Source organism: Pelobates fuscus, chromosome 4, assembly GCF_036172605.1.
Source record: "Pelobates fuscus isolate aPelFus1 chromosome 4, aPelFus1.pri, whole genome shotgun sequence".
Lineage (NCBI taxonomy): Eukaryota > Metazoa > Chordata > Amphibia > Anura > Pelobatidae > Pelobates > Pelobates fuscus.
In genome coordinates this window covers 335843838-335862664 of record NC_086320.1, presented here as the reverse complement: position 1 = coordinate 335862664, position 18827 = coordinate 335843838, and the positions used below count along the sequence as shown (strand labels likewise).

The 18827-nt window shown below is 43.9% G+C and overlaps 1 protein-coding gene across 1 annotated transcript in view; it reads right to left on the bottom strand.

The window, feature by feature from the left end:
* ASNS (asparagine synthetase (glutamine-hydrolyzing)) overlaps positions 1-18827 on the bottom strand; it is a 58652-nt gene that overhangs the window by 12874 nt on the left and 26951 nt on the right. The window contains exons 5-7 of the mRNA XM_063450747.1: positions 17167-17268; positions 9376-9503; positions 1666-1792 (exon numbers count right to left, since the gene is read on the bottom strand). Of these exons, the coding sequence (XP_063306817.1) occupies positions 1666-1792; positions 9376-9503; positions 17167-17268 (357 nt within the window). The remainder of the gene's footprint in view (positions 1-1665; positions 1793-9375; positions 9504-17166; positions 17269-18827) is intronic.

The window sequence follows — 18827 nt, the reverse complement described above, 5'->3', positions numbered from 1 at the left end:
AGCTTCCGACAGGACTTGGATACTCTTGTACCCTTGTATCTGAAGATCCACCTGCTAAAAGCTGCCTATATAGATAGTTTATCTCTTCCTATTCATGCTTGCTGTCCTTCCTCTGCATGTAACAATTTAGAAAACACCTAACCCAGGCATGTATGTTTGACCACAATCCTAGACTGTTTGCCATGATATGTGGGTTGTGCCTGGCATTGTTCTACTCTCTCCTGCAAAAAATGGCTTAGATTTGTTGAATATGACTGCTTAAAAACTGTGATTCCAAAATTCATCCCAGTTTTTATTTCCCTTTTTATTGATGAGTTGTGTAAGTCCTCTTCTAGAATAGCTGTCTGAACTCAGACTTAATAGAGTAGTGGAGAGCCCAGGCATACCTCCCAACTCTTCAAATGAACACAGACAGACATTTATTTTAGGGGTGTGAGTGGGGATATGGGCAAAGGAAGGGCTGTAGACTTTGAGATTTGTTTTGGTCCAAATTGCAATTTGACTGAAATTGGACTGATTTGGTGATCAGACAAATTCCCAAACTCTGAGCGAATTGTACCCGAATCACTAAATTTACCGAAACATACGATGGTCAAGCATGTTCATTTTCATTTGTGATTCTCAATTCCGCCCATGGTGTCAAAAAGTCATAATTAATGGGAAAAAAGATGATTCATGAATTTTTGTTCACCTGAGAAGTGAGCAATAGAAGGAAAGGAGGAGCATTACAAAAATCAAGTTTATATATTTATATATTTATATATATTAAATATATAATATATAAATGAGAGATTTTTATTAGGGATGTGCATGGGCAAAAAAATTTGGGTAAGTAAAAAAATGTGTCTGCTTAGGCAATTTGGACCAATGGCATTCGGTTCGACACTTCCGAAATTCAGGACTTCGACAATTTGGACCCTAACCCTACCTCTAACCCTAACCTTAACGCAATTCGGGACTTCGGCAATTCGGTTCGGTTCGGCACTTCAGCAAATCGTAAATTTGTCAATTTGAACTTCGGACATTCGTAAGCATCTGAATGTCCGAAATTTGTGGGATTGTACATTCGTAACGAAACGAATTGCACGTCTAATTTTTTTACCATGACAGAGAGCTACAAACCCTTGCGCAATTGTGCAAAAATACAGTAACAAAGAATATCTACTTAGTTTAATACAAGTAAATAAAAGTTAAATGTTTTACGATAACTTAAATATTTAAAAACAGTTTAACTTTCATGACTACAAATTTAACAGGTCACTATTGAGTGGAATTTAGGTTCATTTTGGTTTATATTGGTAAAAGTCTGCAAATCTTCCTGGATAACAAAGAACATTTGTATTGCTACAATTGTTGGAACAGGTATTAAAGGTTAATCTGTGCCAGATGTATTTTATCAGTAGCTTTTTCTCTTATATCAGAACATTCTGATCTTGGCAGAGGATACGTTCTGTACACAGTTCTACTAATCATTTTGATTACTGTAGACCTTTTGAAATACCTTCAAAAAACTGCATCTATTAGCTAATTGTTTTTACAGTTTTATATATTAAAATCATTTTCAATGCAGAACAAGAAGCTATCTTCATATCGGAGTAAATGTTAGGATGTCATGAAAGTTCATGTGTAACTATATAAATATATATATATATATACGTATCTTACCAACAGAAGCTCGTACAGTTGTGATGTCATAGGTTTCCAAGGTGAAAATAACCTCATCTACTACCTGAATCCCTTCTTCTGCATCAAACATGATTTCATGATGCTCACTGCCGATATGGGATGCAACCTGGAATATGATGTATTAAAGTGGTAAATGTAGTAAATTATACATGAATTACATGGTTATACATATACATGTTTAATTAAAAAAAATAATGGAAAAGATTTTCAATTCATTTTCGATGTCACACTTTCTTTAAAGTAGAGTATGGGGCACATTACCTGAGAGCCAACTGATACATTTAGGACAACTAAGTTACTAAGTTGCTGGAAACATTAATTACATGGAATTAGATTTGTTTTTTATAACTCAACTATTTTGTCCTGAATGCAGCTATTTCGTTCTAACATCTGCTCACCAACTCACAATTTATTCACTAGACTCTATTGCACCGCTAGAATTTGTTTACCAAAAATGCCTGACAGCTTCTGTCTTATGTGAAAAATGTATTAAATTATTTTTTTGAGCATACATATTTAGGGGGTGCATGCAGTGGTGTATTTTGGATTTGTGCTGCCCTAGGCATGACAGAACTCAGACGCCCCCTAATTTACATTTCCCTCACCCTTTCCTGTCAAGGCCACACCTCTTCCTGTTAAAGACTAAGACACACTTTGACTGACAGACAAACACTGACGCACCCACTCACTGACAGGCACACACTCTGAGATACACTGACATACACTCACTGACAGACACACACTGACATACACACAGGGCCGGACTTAGTCCATTAGGCGCCCTATGCGAATAATCTTTACAGCGCCCCTTTCCCCTCCATCCCCCTGTCACACACACAGTCACACAGTTATAGACAGTCACACACACACCATTACAGGCAGAAAGTCAAACACACATACACACAGCTAGACAGTCACACACATACACACAGGCAGACAGTCACACACACACACACACACAGTTACAGGCAGACAAATACACATACACAGGTGCAGACAGTCACACACAGACTTAGAGGCAGACAGTCACACACAGTCACACACAAACCATTACAGGCAGACCGTCACACACACATACACACAGTTAGACAGTCACACGCAGACTGTTACACACACACACACACTGTTACAGGCGGACACACACAGTTAGATAGTAGCACACAGTTACAGGCAGACTGACACACAGTTACAGGCACAAAGATACACACACAGCTGCAGGCAGTGACACACAGTTACAGACAGACATTGACACACTGTTACAGGTGGTCACCCACCACAATGTTACATCCAGTCACACATGCTTACATGCAGTTACACACACCTTTCCAGGCACACACACACACAGTTACAGACTGTCAAACACACACACACTTACAGACACGCACACAGTAACTGGCAGTCTCACACACACAGTTACAGGGAGTCACACACACAGTTACAGACATTCTTACGGACAGTCCAACACTGCTACAGACAGGCACACACATACACACACACAGTCAAACACACATTACCTCTTGCCATTATGGACTGGAGTGAGGAGGGAAGGCACTGCAGGCCTTGGTACCTGGTAGTTGGGGAAGCAGGGGCTCCTTCCTGCTTCCCACTTAGTGTGCAGACGTTTAAGGCAGCGGGTTCTTTTAGCTACGCCCCACTGTCCTTTTAGCTCTGCTGCTGTACCTAATTAATCTCAGCCCCCGCCGCGCATGAAGCTCCGTTTCATCCCTACTGCCTTTGTGATTTCTTTTTTTTTATAGTCCCGGCTGGAGGATAATTAAGTTCTCCACCCGGGTGGGCAGACCTGCAGTATAGGGGGTGCTCTATACACGCTCTCACTCCTGTCACCTGGGGCATGTGCAAACTATGTCGGCAGTATGGTGCACCCTGGAGGCATGGTGCCCTGTGCTACCACACAGCTCGCACATCCCTAAGGCCAGCCCTGCTTACACAAACTCAACGATTTGACACAATCTAACAGACACATACAATCACTCAGGCACACACACACAGATACACACACTCACTCATTTACAGACACACTGACATACACACACAATCCCTCAGACACACATTGACAGACACAATCACTCAGACACACACATTCACTGAAAGACACACACACTCACACACTGATAGACACACACTGACAGACACACACTGACAGACACACACACTCACTGACAGACACAATCACTCAGACACCCACATTCACTGACAGACACCCACACTCACTTCAGACATGCCCTGACAGACACACACACATATGCAGGCACACACAGTGAAAGACACACACATTAACTGACAGACACACTGACTAGCATACACACACAAACACACACACACTCATAAATACACACTGACATACACACACATACACACCCACTCACTCACTCACAGACACACACTGACAGACATACACACACACACACATTCACTCACAGACACACTGACAGAAATGCACACACACATTCACTGACAGACACACACTGACAGACATACACATGCACAGTCACTGACTGAAAGGCTCTCACACACACACATATTCCCCCAACACTATTTTTATTTTATCTTATTTTAAAACCACGCAGCCTCCCTACCTTTGGAAGAACTGGGTGTATTTTTTACTTGGGTCCAGTGGGGATGCTGGGCGGGCAGGCAGGCGGACGTGCAGGCAGGAAGGCAGGCAAGCGTGCAACGTAGGCAGCTAGAGAGTGGTGATTTTCTTGCTCAGCTCCCTTGCACGCTGCTTAGTGATGCCGGGAGCTGTAGTGACTCAAGTCGTGATGAAGGCTCAGAGAGGAACCAAAACATTTTCTCTACTTCCTTGTTTCAAATAAACCACTGCCTTTTAGAAAAAAACTCAGTTGTGCCTGGATATGTATTTTTCTACCCCTGATTTAGTATCTAGTACGGAGACTAGGTAGGGCTAGTTTTCCACTAGAAAACACATTTTTTAGAATGGATTTTGGATACACGTTCTTCTTTTCCAATAGTGAAAAAGGCAGTAAGAGCTTTGAAGGTTACTTGGGTTAGACAGAGGTAGGAAAAGAGGTGGAAAAAACAGGAAATGGTCAGACTAATCCACCTTTTTATCTCCTATTAAAGTGAAACATTATTAGAAGCTAAATTGGGGGTTACAGCGAGGAATATCGGTTATCCAATAAATCATGAGGCCGTTGTTGTTTATACTCAATAATCTAACTTTCTTTGTTATCAGCTACAGTCAAGTAAACTCACTAAAGTGAGAATTGCTGGGAATTCAATATGAAGTTGAATATTAAGTTCAAGCTAAAATAGCTGAAATTGACTAATTCTCAGTCAGCTTTGCTTCAATTTTAGCTAAATTGTCCTTAATTTTCAGTCTAATTAATAACTCAGTCATGGTGCCAGATACCGCAGGACACGTTCAGAGGTCTTGAGGAGTCCATGCCTAAACACATCTGAGATGTTTTGGCAGCGCTAGGCGGACCTACACAATATCAGTGTATATTTATGCAGCATTTACATTCTACACGCAGTGGTGTTGGATAAAATATATTATTTTAGATTTTTTTATTTATTTATTCAACAATATATTCTGAAGCACTATTTTAAGGTGGGAATAAACTGGAGTTTGCCAAGGGGATCAGTCTATACTGAACATATATTTTCAGAAGAAAGTATGTATATTCAAATAATCTAGCTTGTAAACTTTAAACATACATACCGTATATACTCGAGTATAAGCCGACCCGAATATAAGCCGAGGCCCCTAATTTTATCCCAAAAAAATTGGAAAATTTATTGACTCGAGTATAAGACTAGGGTGGGAAATGCAGCAGCTACTGGTAAATTTCTAAATAAAATTAGATCCTAAAAAAAATATATTAATTGAATATTTATTTACAGTGTGTGTATAATGAATGCAGTGTGTGCGTATGTGTGTGTGTATGAGTGCAGCGTGTGTGTATGAGTGCAGCGTGTGTGTATGAGTGCAGCGTGTGTATGAGTGCAATGTGTGTGTGCATGAATGCAGTGTGTGTGTGCATGAATGCAGTGTGTGTGTGCATGAATGCAGTGTGTGCAGGGCCGGTGCAAGGATATTTGCCGCCGTAGGCAAAAAAAATGTTGCCGCCCCCTCCCCCCCCATATGTCCTGACTTCCCCTCCTCCTCCCTCAGTGGTCCTTACCTCCCCACCCCCGTGTTCCTTCACCCCCCCCCCCCCCAGTGGTCCTGACTCACCCCTCCCCTAGTGGTCCTTACCCTCCCCTCCCCTAGTGGTCCTTACTTCCCCCTCCCCTCCCATAGTGGTCCTTATCCCACCCCCTCCCTCTCATAGTGGTCCTTATCCCCCTTCTCCCTCCCATAGTGTTCCTTATCCCCCCCATCCCTCCCATAGTGGTCCATATACCCCCCCTCCCTCTCATAGTGGTCCTTATACCCCCCCTCCCTCCCATAGTGGTCCTTATCCCACCCCCTCCCTCCCATAGTGGTCCTTATACCCCCCCTCCCTCCCATAGGGGTCCTTATCCCCCCCCTCCCTCCAATAGTATTCCTTATCCCACCCCCTCCCTACCATAGTGGTCCTTATCCCACCCCCTCCCTACCATAGTGGTCCTTATCCCACCCCCTCCCTCCCATAGTGGTCCTTATCCCCCCCTCCCTCCCATAGTGGTCCTTATCCCCCCCCTCCCTCCCATAGTGGTCCTTATCCCCCCCCTCCCTCCCATAGTGGTCCTTATCCCCCCCCTACCTCCCATAGTGGTCCTTATACCCCCCCTCCCTCCCATAGCGGTCCTTATACCCCCCTCCCTCCCATAGTGGTCCTTATACCCCCTTCCCTCCCATAGTGGTCCTTATACCCCCCCCCCCCCTCCCATAGTGGTCCTTATCCCCCTTTTTTTTGTTATTATTAATTTTTTTTTATTATTATTAATTTTGTATTATTATTTCGTATTTTATTTATATTTTGTCTTTCGTCCCCCCTCCCTGCTTGATACATGGCAGGGAGGGGGGCTCTCCTTCCCTGGTGGTCCAGTGGCAGTTCAGTGGGGGGGAGAGGGGGGCTGGCAGAGCTGTACTTACCTGTTCTGCAGCTCCTGTCAGCTCTCTCCTCCTCTGCGCCGTCCGTTCTGCTCTTCTGTCAGCTCCCAGTGTAAATCTCGCGAGAGCCGCGGCTCTCGCGAGATTTACACTGGGAGCTGACCGAGGTGCTGACCGGACGGCGCAGAGGAGGAGAGAGCTGACAGGAGCTGCAGAACAGGTAAGTACAGCTCTGCCAGCCCCCCTCTCCCCCCAGTCTGTATTATGGCAATGCAAATTGCCATAATACAGACCTTGACTCGAGTATAAGCCGAGTTGGGGTTTTTCAGCCCAAAAAATGGGCTGAAAAACTCGGCTTATACTCGAGTATATACGGTACTTTCTTCTGAAAATATATGTTTGATTTAATACTGTCACTTTTCTCTTCTATGTCATTGAGATAGAACACACAGAGTGAGGTACTCTTGTCTGGCACTACAAATAGTGACATAAATGCTGGGAGACCACATACATTGTTTAAGGGCAATCTGGGGTTATGTGTATAGAAAGATATGTAAAATTCTGAGACAGAACAAGTGTGAAGTGAAAAAGCGTAACAAGTATTTAAAATGTATTTAAAAAAGATGTCACATGTACAAGCCAGCAGGGCCCAAAACTGCATATACCCGCTGTATATATACAAATACTGGGTATAGGGACTGGCCGGCCCTGTCCATTGGAATAATACTAAAAAAACCTCCTATCTTAAAGTAATGAACCATCACAAAATACTTAGTAAAAACAAAACAAGCACAGAAAAAGTATCTTGCACCTTTCTTTTTTTTTTTTTTTTTTATTCTTTTTTTTTTGTAGTGCTTATATCGCCACGACAGCAGATACAAGTCGATGGTATAACAAAGAATAAACAGTTTCATGGCGAACATTGACAGCACAATTTTTAAAAGGAGTCAGGCTAGATATAAATGTCTACAACATTAGTTTCAATCAGGCTGATAGTTACGAAAAGGTAGGATAGACATTTTAGTTAACGACAGGAGCTTATAAGGTTTAACAGCTTTAAACAGAATTTCACAGTAGAGGCAGTCTAAGTTATGCTAATAAAACACGTTAATAAAACCTGTTAATAAAACATGTCACAGATTAGGTTTATAAGCAAACAAGATATATACAGGCATATAAGAAGGTTTCTGTCTAACCTGTGTGTTGTTTAGTAAGCATACATATGTAATTGGTGTCAAGCTGGAGCGTGTCTTATATGTGATATACTTGTATGCTGCGTGAGGTATCTGCTGGGTGAAAAGGAGTAGTATGGTCGATAGTATTAATAGCAGTAGGTGGTTATAGAGAGAGAGGGGTAAACAATAGAGAAATTATCGCTTTTCTGAATCCCCTAAATTAACATGGTCCGTTTGCTGGGTCAGTGATACATTTAGGGTGTATGTCCATGTTTGTAGCTTGTTGTCAACCTACTATCGGGTCTTGAGAGGAGGCCCTGTCTGCCTGGTGTTTGGGTGCAGGTCAGCGGTGCTTTGCTGGACCGTCCTTGTCTTGCGGAGGGTCTTTTGGCTGACCTGGGTGTTAGTCGTTTTCGGCTGTTCCTGGACCCGTGGTGTCCGCATGCCGCGTGTCCTCGGCCTGAGGCTTTAGAGGGCACTCATGCCTTCTTGCCGACGGTCCCTTGTTGAGGGTCGTGAGCCCGGGGTTTCTTCAGTGTGCAGAGGTCTCCCCGGGTGTACGGCTGGCATTGGAGAGGAACCTCCGATTGAGTGCCCAGCTCAGAAGAAGAGCAGGCGGTGCAGGCTACCGTGCCGTCCGATTTTGTTTCTGGGCCCGCCGCCTCAACGGAGCCGGCCTCTGGGGTAGCTGTCATCTTGAGCTGCGGGGCAGGAGTGGTAGGCAGTCGCGTCTGTTCTGCACGGGTGTTAATCCGGCGCCAGAATGCTGTACATATCGCTTCAAATTTAGTATTAAATTTGCTTTCCCACGTGGCGTCGTGCTCCCTCACACCGGTAGCCATGTTAGTTGCGGCTCGGGAGCGAGAGTCGGCAGCGGGGTTTTGTGAGGTACTCTCTCCTGCTTCTCCCCCAGCAGGGACCGGGATGACCCCCACCGGTCCAGTGGGGGGGGGGGGAACGGGTCGTTTGCTGTAGCCTTGCAGCCCCAGGTTGAAGGATCGGCCGCTTCCTCCTTCCATGGGTTTCACACCGTGTGTAGGCCTCATCTTGATGCCGGATCAGCGGGTGAGTCTCTGGCGTCATCTGTGATCATACCCTTTTGTGCAAGTGCCGTGTACCGTCTCTTGAGGTGCAGTTTTGTGGGTATAAACTCGTTTTTTGCCCTGTTTTGCTTGATTTGTGAGAGGAGCTCACCACATGTATGTCTGTCGCCCATGTTGGTCAGGCCCCGCCCCCTTGCACCTTTCTAAATACCAGGGATTGTGAAAGAAATTTGCCATGCGCAGACACACATTTACATCTATGTTTTAACAAAGACTTATTGTATTATGATTGGTTAATGCCTCACACCAGCCAATCACAATAAAAAATAATTAATACAAAGAGTAATAAAGTTTGAATGTCATTCTCAAACTTAACTATACTAAAAATATTCTGGGAACAATACAGATTTACTTCACTAAAAATAAACTGTAAGGAAACATGTCATACCTTTCTGGCAGCCAGTAAATCAGGACTATCATCGCTGCCTATTGCAAAAGTTTGTAAAGGATAAGAATGAGTGCTTTCTTTCATTAGTTTCAGAAGGGTTGCTGCGACCAGGCTAGAGTCCAAACCACCTGGTAATGCAAATAGATCATGTAAGCTGTAATCATATAAACAAAGTACTTTAAAGTTTAGTATTGATTATTTTTGTTAGAAATGTTTAGCATTTCCACACAGAGCCTGGAGATTCTGAACGTAGGTGCCGCACAAGGTGCGGCAGTGAAATAGGAAGCATCTCTATTGGCCGTCTGAGTGACGTCTACTAGAGGTGTTTAGTGATGTCCTGGGCGGTTTGCCGGCGAATAGTTCCTGGCGAACATAGCGTGTTCGCGGCAGCGGGCGAACATATGCGATGTTCGGTCCGCCCCCTATTCGTCATCATTAAGTAAACTTTGACCCTGTGCCTAACAGTCAGCAGACACATTCCAGCCAATCAGCAGCAGACCCTCCCTTCCAGACCCTCCCACCTCCTGGACAGCATCCATTTAAGATTCATTCGGAAGCTGCATTCATTTTTTTTTTCTTCAATTTGTTATTTTTTTCTTTACTGCAGATACTCCCCCCAGACACTCTGTATTACTGCAGATACTCCCCCCAGACACTCTGTGTTACTGCAGATACTCCCCCCAGACACTCTGTGTTACTGCAGATACTCCCTCCAGACACTCTGTGTTACTGCAGATACTCCCTCCAGACACTCTGTGTTACTGCAGATACTCCCTCCAGACACTCTGTGTTACTGCAGATACTCCCCCCAGACACTCTGTGTTACTGCAGATACTCCCCCCAGACACTCTGTGTTACTGCAGATACTCCCCCAGACACTCTGTGTTACTGCAGATACTCCCCCCAGACACTCTGTGTTACTGCAGATACTCCCTCCAGACATTCTGTGTTACTGCAGATACTCCCTCCAGACATTCTGTGTTACTGCAGATACTCCCTCCAGACACCCTGTGTTACTGCAGATACTCCCTCCAGACACTCTGTATTACTGCAGATACTCCCCCCAGACACTGACACAGAGCAGAATAGGGACTGTTCCTCCTACATAGGGTCACTTGGCAGATATGGATTGACACCTATCCTAAGGATCCCTGATACACACTGACACAGAGCAGAATAGGGACTGTTCCCCCTACATAGGGTCACTTGGCAGATATGGATTGACACCTATCCTAAGGATCCCTGATACACACTGACACAGAGCAGAATAGAACTGTTCCCCCTACATAGGGTCACTTGGCAGATATGGATTGACACCTTTCCTAAGGATCCCTGATACACACTGACACAGAGCAGAATAGGGACTGTTCCCCCTACATAGTGTCACTTGGCAGATATGGATTGACACCTATCCTAAGGATCCCTGATACACACTGACACAGAGCAGAATAGGGACTGTTCCCCCTACATAGGGTCACATGGCAGATATGGATTGACACCTATCCTAAGGATCCCTGGTACACACTGACACAGAGCAGAATAGGGACTGTTCCCCCTACATAGGGTCACTTGGCAGATATGGATTGACACCTATCCTAAGGATCCCTGATACACACTGACACAGAGCAGAATAGGGACTGTGCCCCCTACATAGGGTCACTTGGCAGATATGGATTGACACCTATCCTAAGGATCCCTGATACACACTGACACAGAGCAGAATAGGGACTGTTCCCCCTACATAGGGTCACTTGGCAGATATGGATTGACACCTATCCTAAGGATCCCTGTGGATTTTAAAATTCGCCTGCCCATTGAAGTCTATGGCGGTTCGCCCGGTTCGCGAACGTTTGTGGAAGTTCGCGTTCGCCGTTCGCAAACCGAAAATTTTATGTCCGCGACATCACTAGAGGTGTTTCTAGATTGCAAGGTAAACACTGCATTTTCTCTGAAAAGGCAGCATTTCATTTCTGATTCAAGCTATAGTGGTTCTGGTGACTATAGTGTCTCTTTAAAGGGTTACTCCAATCACCATGATCATTTCAGCTTTGAAATTCTGCACATAAAGTTTAACCCATTTACTGCCAGATGTGTGTAACTCCACCTCCAGCAGTGTCATTGTGGAATCTAGGGCCGGACTGGCCCACTGGGATACCGGGAAATTTCCCGGAGAGCCACGGCACCTGGGGGCTGCACAACTCTTATTTCCTGTGGTTATTTTCTATAGTTACGCTATAGTCGGCCAGCGGCTGCATCTCATGTAGTGTATGGTGGTGCTTCCAGACAGGATGGCCACTAAACCGGTCTGGCGGCACAATCACTGATACTGACAGCAGTACAGCTGTCAGCACAGGAGGACTGAGGGAGGGGGCAGAGCAAACTCTGATGCTCCCTCATGGTTCCTACATTTCCCAGCACAGCCACATCATAGAGTAGTGATTACTCTATGATGTGTCCATGCTGGGAACTATGGGAGCCACGAGGGAGCATGATAGTCCGCTCTGCCACCTCCTTCAGTCCTCCTGGGCTGTCTGACAGACTGTCAGACAAGGTCAGCATCAGGGGGTGGTGAAGGGTAGACATAAACATAGGGGGGTGGGAGAACAAAGAGACAGTGGGGTAAGAGAGAGACACAGGGGGAGGGGAAGAAAGAGACAGAGGGGTAATAGAGAGGCAAAGGGGGAGCGGGAGGGGGAGAAAAAGACATAGGGATAAGAGAGAGACACGGGGGAGGGGGAGAAAGACACAGGGGGAAGAGAGAGACAGAGGGTGGAAAAAGTGACACAGGGAAAGGGGGAGAAAGAGACAGAGGGGGGAAAGTGATAGACACGGGGAAAAGAGGGGGTGAAAGAGATAGAGGGGGGAGAGAGACACAGGGAGGAGTGTGTGTTGGTCTTAAACTGGAAGAGATGCGGCCTTGACAGGAAGGGGTGGAGCGAATTTAGATTAGGGGGTGCCCGAGCTTAGTCATGCCTAGGGCAGCACAAAACCAAAATACACCACTGGTTATGGGCCCTGGCAGCCTCTGCGGAGTATATAGGGGGTGGGGCGAGGGGGAGAAAGGCATTCTTGGATCCAGGAACCACAATGTCTTGGGCCAGCTCTGATTAGGACTAACTGATTATCAGTAGCAGTAAAGCTTTTTTAAAGTTTTACTCCTTATAGATCATGATAAATTATTTTAAAAAAACTAGTGTGGCTAGTTTATAACTGATATATTAAAATCTCACTATTCTTCAGGAATGTAACCTGACATTAAATCCGTTTTCCTGGCACTGCAGAATCCTGCAGTGCCCCCTCCCTCCCATTCCCATCCCATGTTGCTGAAGGGGTGGAAACCCCTTCAATTACTTACCTGAATCCAGCGCCGATGTCCCTCAGCGATGGGTCAGGCTCCGTCCACGCTCCTCCCCCACCGATGTCAGCCGGTGGGGGAGACCTAATGCGCGCGCATTAGACCTCCCCATAGAAAAGCATTATTCAATGCTTTCCCATGGGGATTCTGGCGACACTGGAGCTCCTCATGCATAGCCTGAGGACGTCAAGCGTCATTTAAAACACTTTTCGTGTTTTAAGAACCCGGAAGTCCCTCTAGAGGATAACTTAACCCTGCAAGGTAATAATTGCAGTTTATAAAAACTGCAATAATTACACTTGCAGGGTTATGGGTGATGGGAGTTGGCACCCAGACCACTCCAATGGGCAGAAGTGGTCTGGGTGCCTGGAGTTTCCCTTTAACAAGAAAGCATATGTAAAAAAAGACAACTGTTCCCTCCAAGGTACATTCATCACAGCTTTTTTTGCATTAGACTTGAGAATGTTCTCTTTTATTGCATAATAGGATGAGCTAAGCACAATTCTAGTTTAATATATCACTTACCATAATTTTTCAAAATCATTATTTTATTTTCTATGTAAAGACAGGGTTGAAAGTCATTCAATTTTGAACACTATGAGCAGATCAGGGATAGAATACGTGATCGCTTTCCAAATGTTAAAATGATAATGTATGACTACAATAATTATTAGTGATTGGATAGAACATACGCACGAATCTATATTGAGAAACAGAATTATATACCTTACATTTTTTTAACCTTATAATGTTATGTGTTACTATATATTTCTTCTAAATACAATGCAAGACAAAATGGATCAGAATGATATAATCTAATGTGTTAACTTTTTTGTAATATTCGAATGTTTCACAAAATTAATATGACGCATATATGAGATGTTTATGATTAAATAAGACATTTTTCGCTAATCTCGCTCTCAAAAAGACACCACCTTGACCATCATCATATATGTTACCTGGTAAGGGGCTGATTCTCTGAATAAAGACCCATGCTAATTTGAAAACCTACTTACAATATTGCAATGTTGGGGGAAAAAAAAGTCAGAAGGGGCGGGGCCAGACCGCCGAGCTGGCCGGTCGCAGGCCGGAGCAGCTCCTGCAAAAACCTGCAAAAACCTACGAAAATAAGCCTTTTTTCACCTAAATCAGACCGACAACGAAGGTGCCCGGAGCAAGGGGACTGCTGGATCCAGGGAGAGGCTGGCTCGATGAGCTGCAGTCCCCTGGGGGAGAAACTCTAGTGGCAAACGCTGAGGCCTTCACCTGCGGTGAGTGGGGAGGACGGCCGCCGCCCTGCTATCCTGCACCACAGACCCCAACCCGAGGCACAAGCCCGAGCGGATCCGGCCTTGCTCCCCCCCGTGGGCCGGGGGGGTGATCCCGGTCCTCACCCTGAGGCCTGAAACGTGACAGTCCAAATGGGGCAGGGGGGACCCAGACGATGTAACCAAAATGGCGGGCGCCATGTGGGCAGGAGGCAGAGGTGAGACCTGCTACCCCGCGATCACGACGCGACTCCTACCTCCCAACCCTGTAAAAAAGTGGAGAAACACTCACCAGCCCCCGAGGCCATCGGAGCCGAAGCCCAGCGGCCCACTCAACTCACATGAGGAGAGAGCAGCGGCAACACTGAGGAGCCGGAGCACCGCATGGCACTAACTCCCACCAGGAAACTCCGTGCATGAAACAAAACGGGACACTCGAGGGGGCGCACCCACGGGACACTCTCTCCCCACTCAGCCTAAAACCAAGATGACTCCCATGGGCATCCTCAAACTCACCACCAAGGCTGCTACCGACCTTCAGAGGAATGACAGGGGAAGAATCCCTCTCATGCCGGCAAGGAAAAGCAAATGGCGGCGCCCGAAAGCGACAACCACACAGTGTAACGCACAGCCAGCCTCACCCAAGCAATGAGTCTTCTCACACCTCGCTAAGCAGGGCATAGGTTGAACATACCATATCACCCGGGCACTAGTCCGCTGCCACGAGGAGCAGGAAGGCCAGAAGACTGATACATAAGGCCTCACATGCATGTAAACTGGGACTCTCACCTGCAGCTAACATTACAGCCTGCCTGATATAATTTAAGGCATATAGTCTGGCTTCCTGAGCATGCTTTTACCTACAGAGCAACTTATTCTATAGCATATAAGGAAGCATGTTTTTATAACACACCTGCTGTATGTTATTCACCTGTACTATCTCTCCCATGCTGCATTGTTTCACTCTTTCATTCAGATATATCATACCGTAAGCTTACGCGTACCTAACGATGCCACCTGAATGTTTAGTCTAGCAAGTTTATTGAAAGCTTTCGATGCCGCATAGTTTGTGACTTTCATGATGTATATAAAATGTGCGTAGTAAGGAAAACAGCCTAGAACTTAGACATGTTTATCTGTTTAGAACTTTATCGATACATAGCACTTAAGGGCTCTAACAGACGGATAGCAGGATATAACCTCTTACCACTTACTCTACTTAAGCAATTTATTATGATAGCTGTAGTTATAGCGTGTACCTAGCTTGTAAAGTTAACAACTTTTCCAAGGGGCCTACTGTGTGACACCCAGCGAGTACGTAAACAGAATTGACACGAATATTCGCAGTTGAACCCTGCCCAGCATGTAACCTAATCTTAACACTTACTTAAGCACCCATACCTTTAGCGATGTTTAGCCTATTTAACGCGATTCACATAACCGTTGTTTTAGATTGCATCTTAACACAACTTGTTTAATATACGCTTCTGTTCAAACCATATGTATATTTACAAAAAAAAAAAAGTGCATTGCTTAACTTTTCCCCACTGTAACTAATGTCTTGGAACCTGCATATGGATTGCCGTTGGGGCACCATATGTATGCCTGTGATTAATATATGCATTGCAAAAATAAAGAATTAAAAAAAAAAAAAAATCAGAAATTCTGCGGAAATGGGGAATCATTTGAGCTCAGGTAGCTTATCTTGAATTTTGAAAGTATCGCATTGCATTGCTTCCAAGTTAAACCATGCCTTATACCCTCTAATAAATGGACAGTGTGGGAACCCAGACCACTTCAGCCTATTTTATAATCTGCTATAATTACCTTGCAGGGTTAAGTCCTCATCTAGTGGCTTTTGGTTATCTAAACGACGCTGGAAGTCCTTGTGCGATGCATGAGGACCTCCAGCGTCGCCGGAATCCCCATAGGAAAGCATTGAATAATGCTTTCCTATGGGGAAATCCTAATGCAAGCGTGGCCATTACAATGCATGCGCATTAGGTTTCCCCCGCCAGCTGAGGTCGACGGATGAGGAGCGTGGGCGGAGCCTGACCCAGCGACGAGGGGCACCGTCTTCAGGTAAGTGTCTGAAAGGGTTTTAACCACTACAGTGACATTGGATGCGGGGTGGGAGGGGGGGGGCACTCCAGGATTCTACAGTGCCAGGAAACGGGTTTGCTTTCCTGGCACCAGAGAATCCCTTTAAGTGTTCCTATTTTTAAGGGTACAGCTAGGTGAGAGCATGGTAAAACATGTTCATTTAAGTTTTTCTAATGGAAACATGCTGGCAAGAAAGTATAGCAGACCAGTAATAAAAAATAAATGCTATTTGTAAGTATTTTCATGATATCCCACTTCTGGGGACATCAGAAGAACATCACTCTAACGTTCAGTCCAAAAATGTCATTAAAACCACTCACAGTTCTGGACTATCATTAGAAGACATTTTTGCCTATGTAGATAATCTTCGAAGCACTCTGCATATAAGCAGTCTTGATTGACTGGTTTGCAGTACTTGATAAGCCAAGTGCACTGAGATGTTCCAGTCTCTTTCAGGACTTTTTAGGGCTTGTTGCAACTTGCAAGCCCCAATTATTCTATTTTTTTTTATATCAACTACTGGCCTTGATTTAATATTTTTTGCTATGTTTTTCAAATGATTAGAATGTTTGGATAAACATTTCAAATATTATAATACGTTTAGATTTAGATTTTATTTATACAGATAATATATTTTTTGATATTTTAATAGTTTTAAAAGTTTATCCAAAATATTAAATAACTTAAAAGGTTACTTTAAACTATTAAATCTAGGCCATTGTTGGAAGGTATATACTATCTGAACTTTTAGAGACTTTTAATAAGGATCATTTCAACTCCACAAATAGTTTTAGTTTTAACAAAATATTTCCATTTCCACTGTGAAAATAAATGCTTGATCAGTTTTCTACAAGTCATAGCCCAATTAATTAAAATAACTGTTGCATCAATATTAATATCCTTTTTTATTATTATTTTTAATGAGCTTTAGGCAGAACCAATAAATGTGACAAAATTAGATAAATGTGCAGAGAAACCAACAATATTTTCTGGAGCTGAGAGCACAGAAATGTTTCAGATCTAAAAATAGAGAAAAAAATAAATGCGATTTCATTAAAAATGTACCTGACAAAAGACAACCAATTCTTCTTTGTGCCATTAAACGCTTCCTGACAGCATTTTCAAACAGGAGACAAATGTTTCTTTTTACGGTTTCCCGATCAAATCCTAAAAATAATATAATAAAAAAGGAATTATTGATGATTCATCTGTCGGTTTCAAATCCTAATCTCTCAGAATTTGCCTTTGGATATCCTGCTAATAACTTTACTGCTTTGGCAGCAAATTCCACGTCAATGAGATAAACATCATTCATTATGTCTTTTCACAGCTTGGAAATTCAATAATCCAACACTTTCAGTGTTGGTACATCATTTAATATATGTTGATTTCACTGATAATTTAGACAAAACTGAAAATATATTTAATAGAGATCAATGGTTGATTCTTTGTAACCTCTCATGAGTAGAGGTGGATCAACAGAGCTGGATCTACCATAAGAAATTAAAAACAAACGAGAGTAGACAACTGTGTAGATAACCCTATTTTAAGGTGGCCCTTGGAGAAGAAGAAATATATATTAATAATAGCTCAACTAATTTTCAGAAATTCCCCACATACATTGAGAAAATTCCACCCACAAAGAGTATGCTGCTTGTGGTGTTGCATATTTGGGGGTAAGCTGCCTGTCGTGGTGTTGAGTGTGCGCGTGCGGTATTGATTTTTAGTGCTTCTAGCAGTGAAATAGTTTGTATTTTTTTTTTCGATTTGTGTTTTATTAGTTTTCAATGTTACAGCAATACATTAGGAAACACTGTTGTGTGGTTCCAGCACAGTGGACCGAACTTAACAGAAGATATCACTTAGTCATACAGTACATTGCCACATTATACAGAGATATACAGCAAGATTATATTGCAGTAGTGAAAAGAAAAATATGAAAACAGTGTAAAAACTAAAAACTAACTACAAATTAACCATTGTGCTCAAGGTCTCCCTGAACATGTTGTTAGTTCTAACCTGTAGTCAATCCACGGTTGCTAGATTTCATCCACTCTGCGCCTCTGTGCCACAATGGATGCACCTATGAGTTTCTGCATATAATTTAAATTCAACTTTTCAACTAGACTCCTGATACAAGAGGTTGTGGGTTGTTTCCAATTTAAGGCTATAAGGTGGCGTGTGGCCAGAGACAATGTAGGGCTGTATTGCGGAATGAGTCATTCCCCCCAGGCATAAAGAGAAGGTACTTCTCAGGCATAAGAAGTGCCACTGGGACCTGCATAGATAACAACAGCCCCTCCACTTCCTTCCAGAAGGGTTTAATCCCTTTACAAGTCCACCAGATATGCAGCTTGTGCCTTCCACGCCACACCTCCCACAGGTTGAAGGAGATGTGGGGAAGATTCTGTGCAATTGGGAAGGTGTTAGATACCAGTGGTAGACCAATTTACAGTGTGCCTAAACATGGTGATAGCACAAGGAACATTTGTTTTGTAGTAAGGAACAAGTTTGGTGTCTGTTTTCTGTAAGAACTGGCTGTCCACAGTGTTACCATCAGGGATGAGCCTCGGAAGCATTGTGCCTCCATGTCCACCCAAAACAGTGAGTTCGCTGTGGTATTACTATGCATTACGTTCTGTAGCACCATCGCTCTGTAGTACATGAGTATGTTGGGTACCTCCATACCTCCTTTGGAAGTAGACAATTGGAGAAGTGCAGCTGGG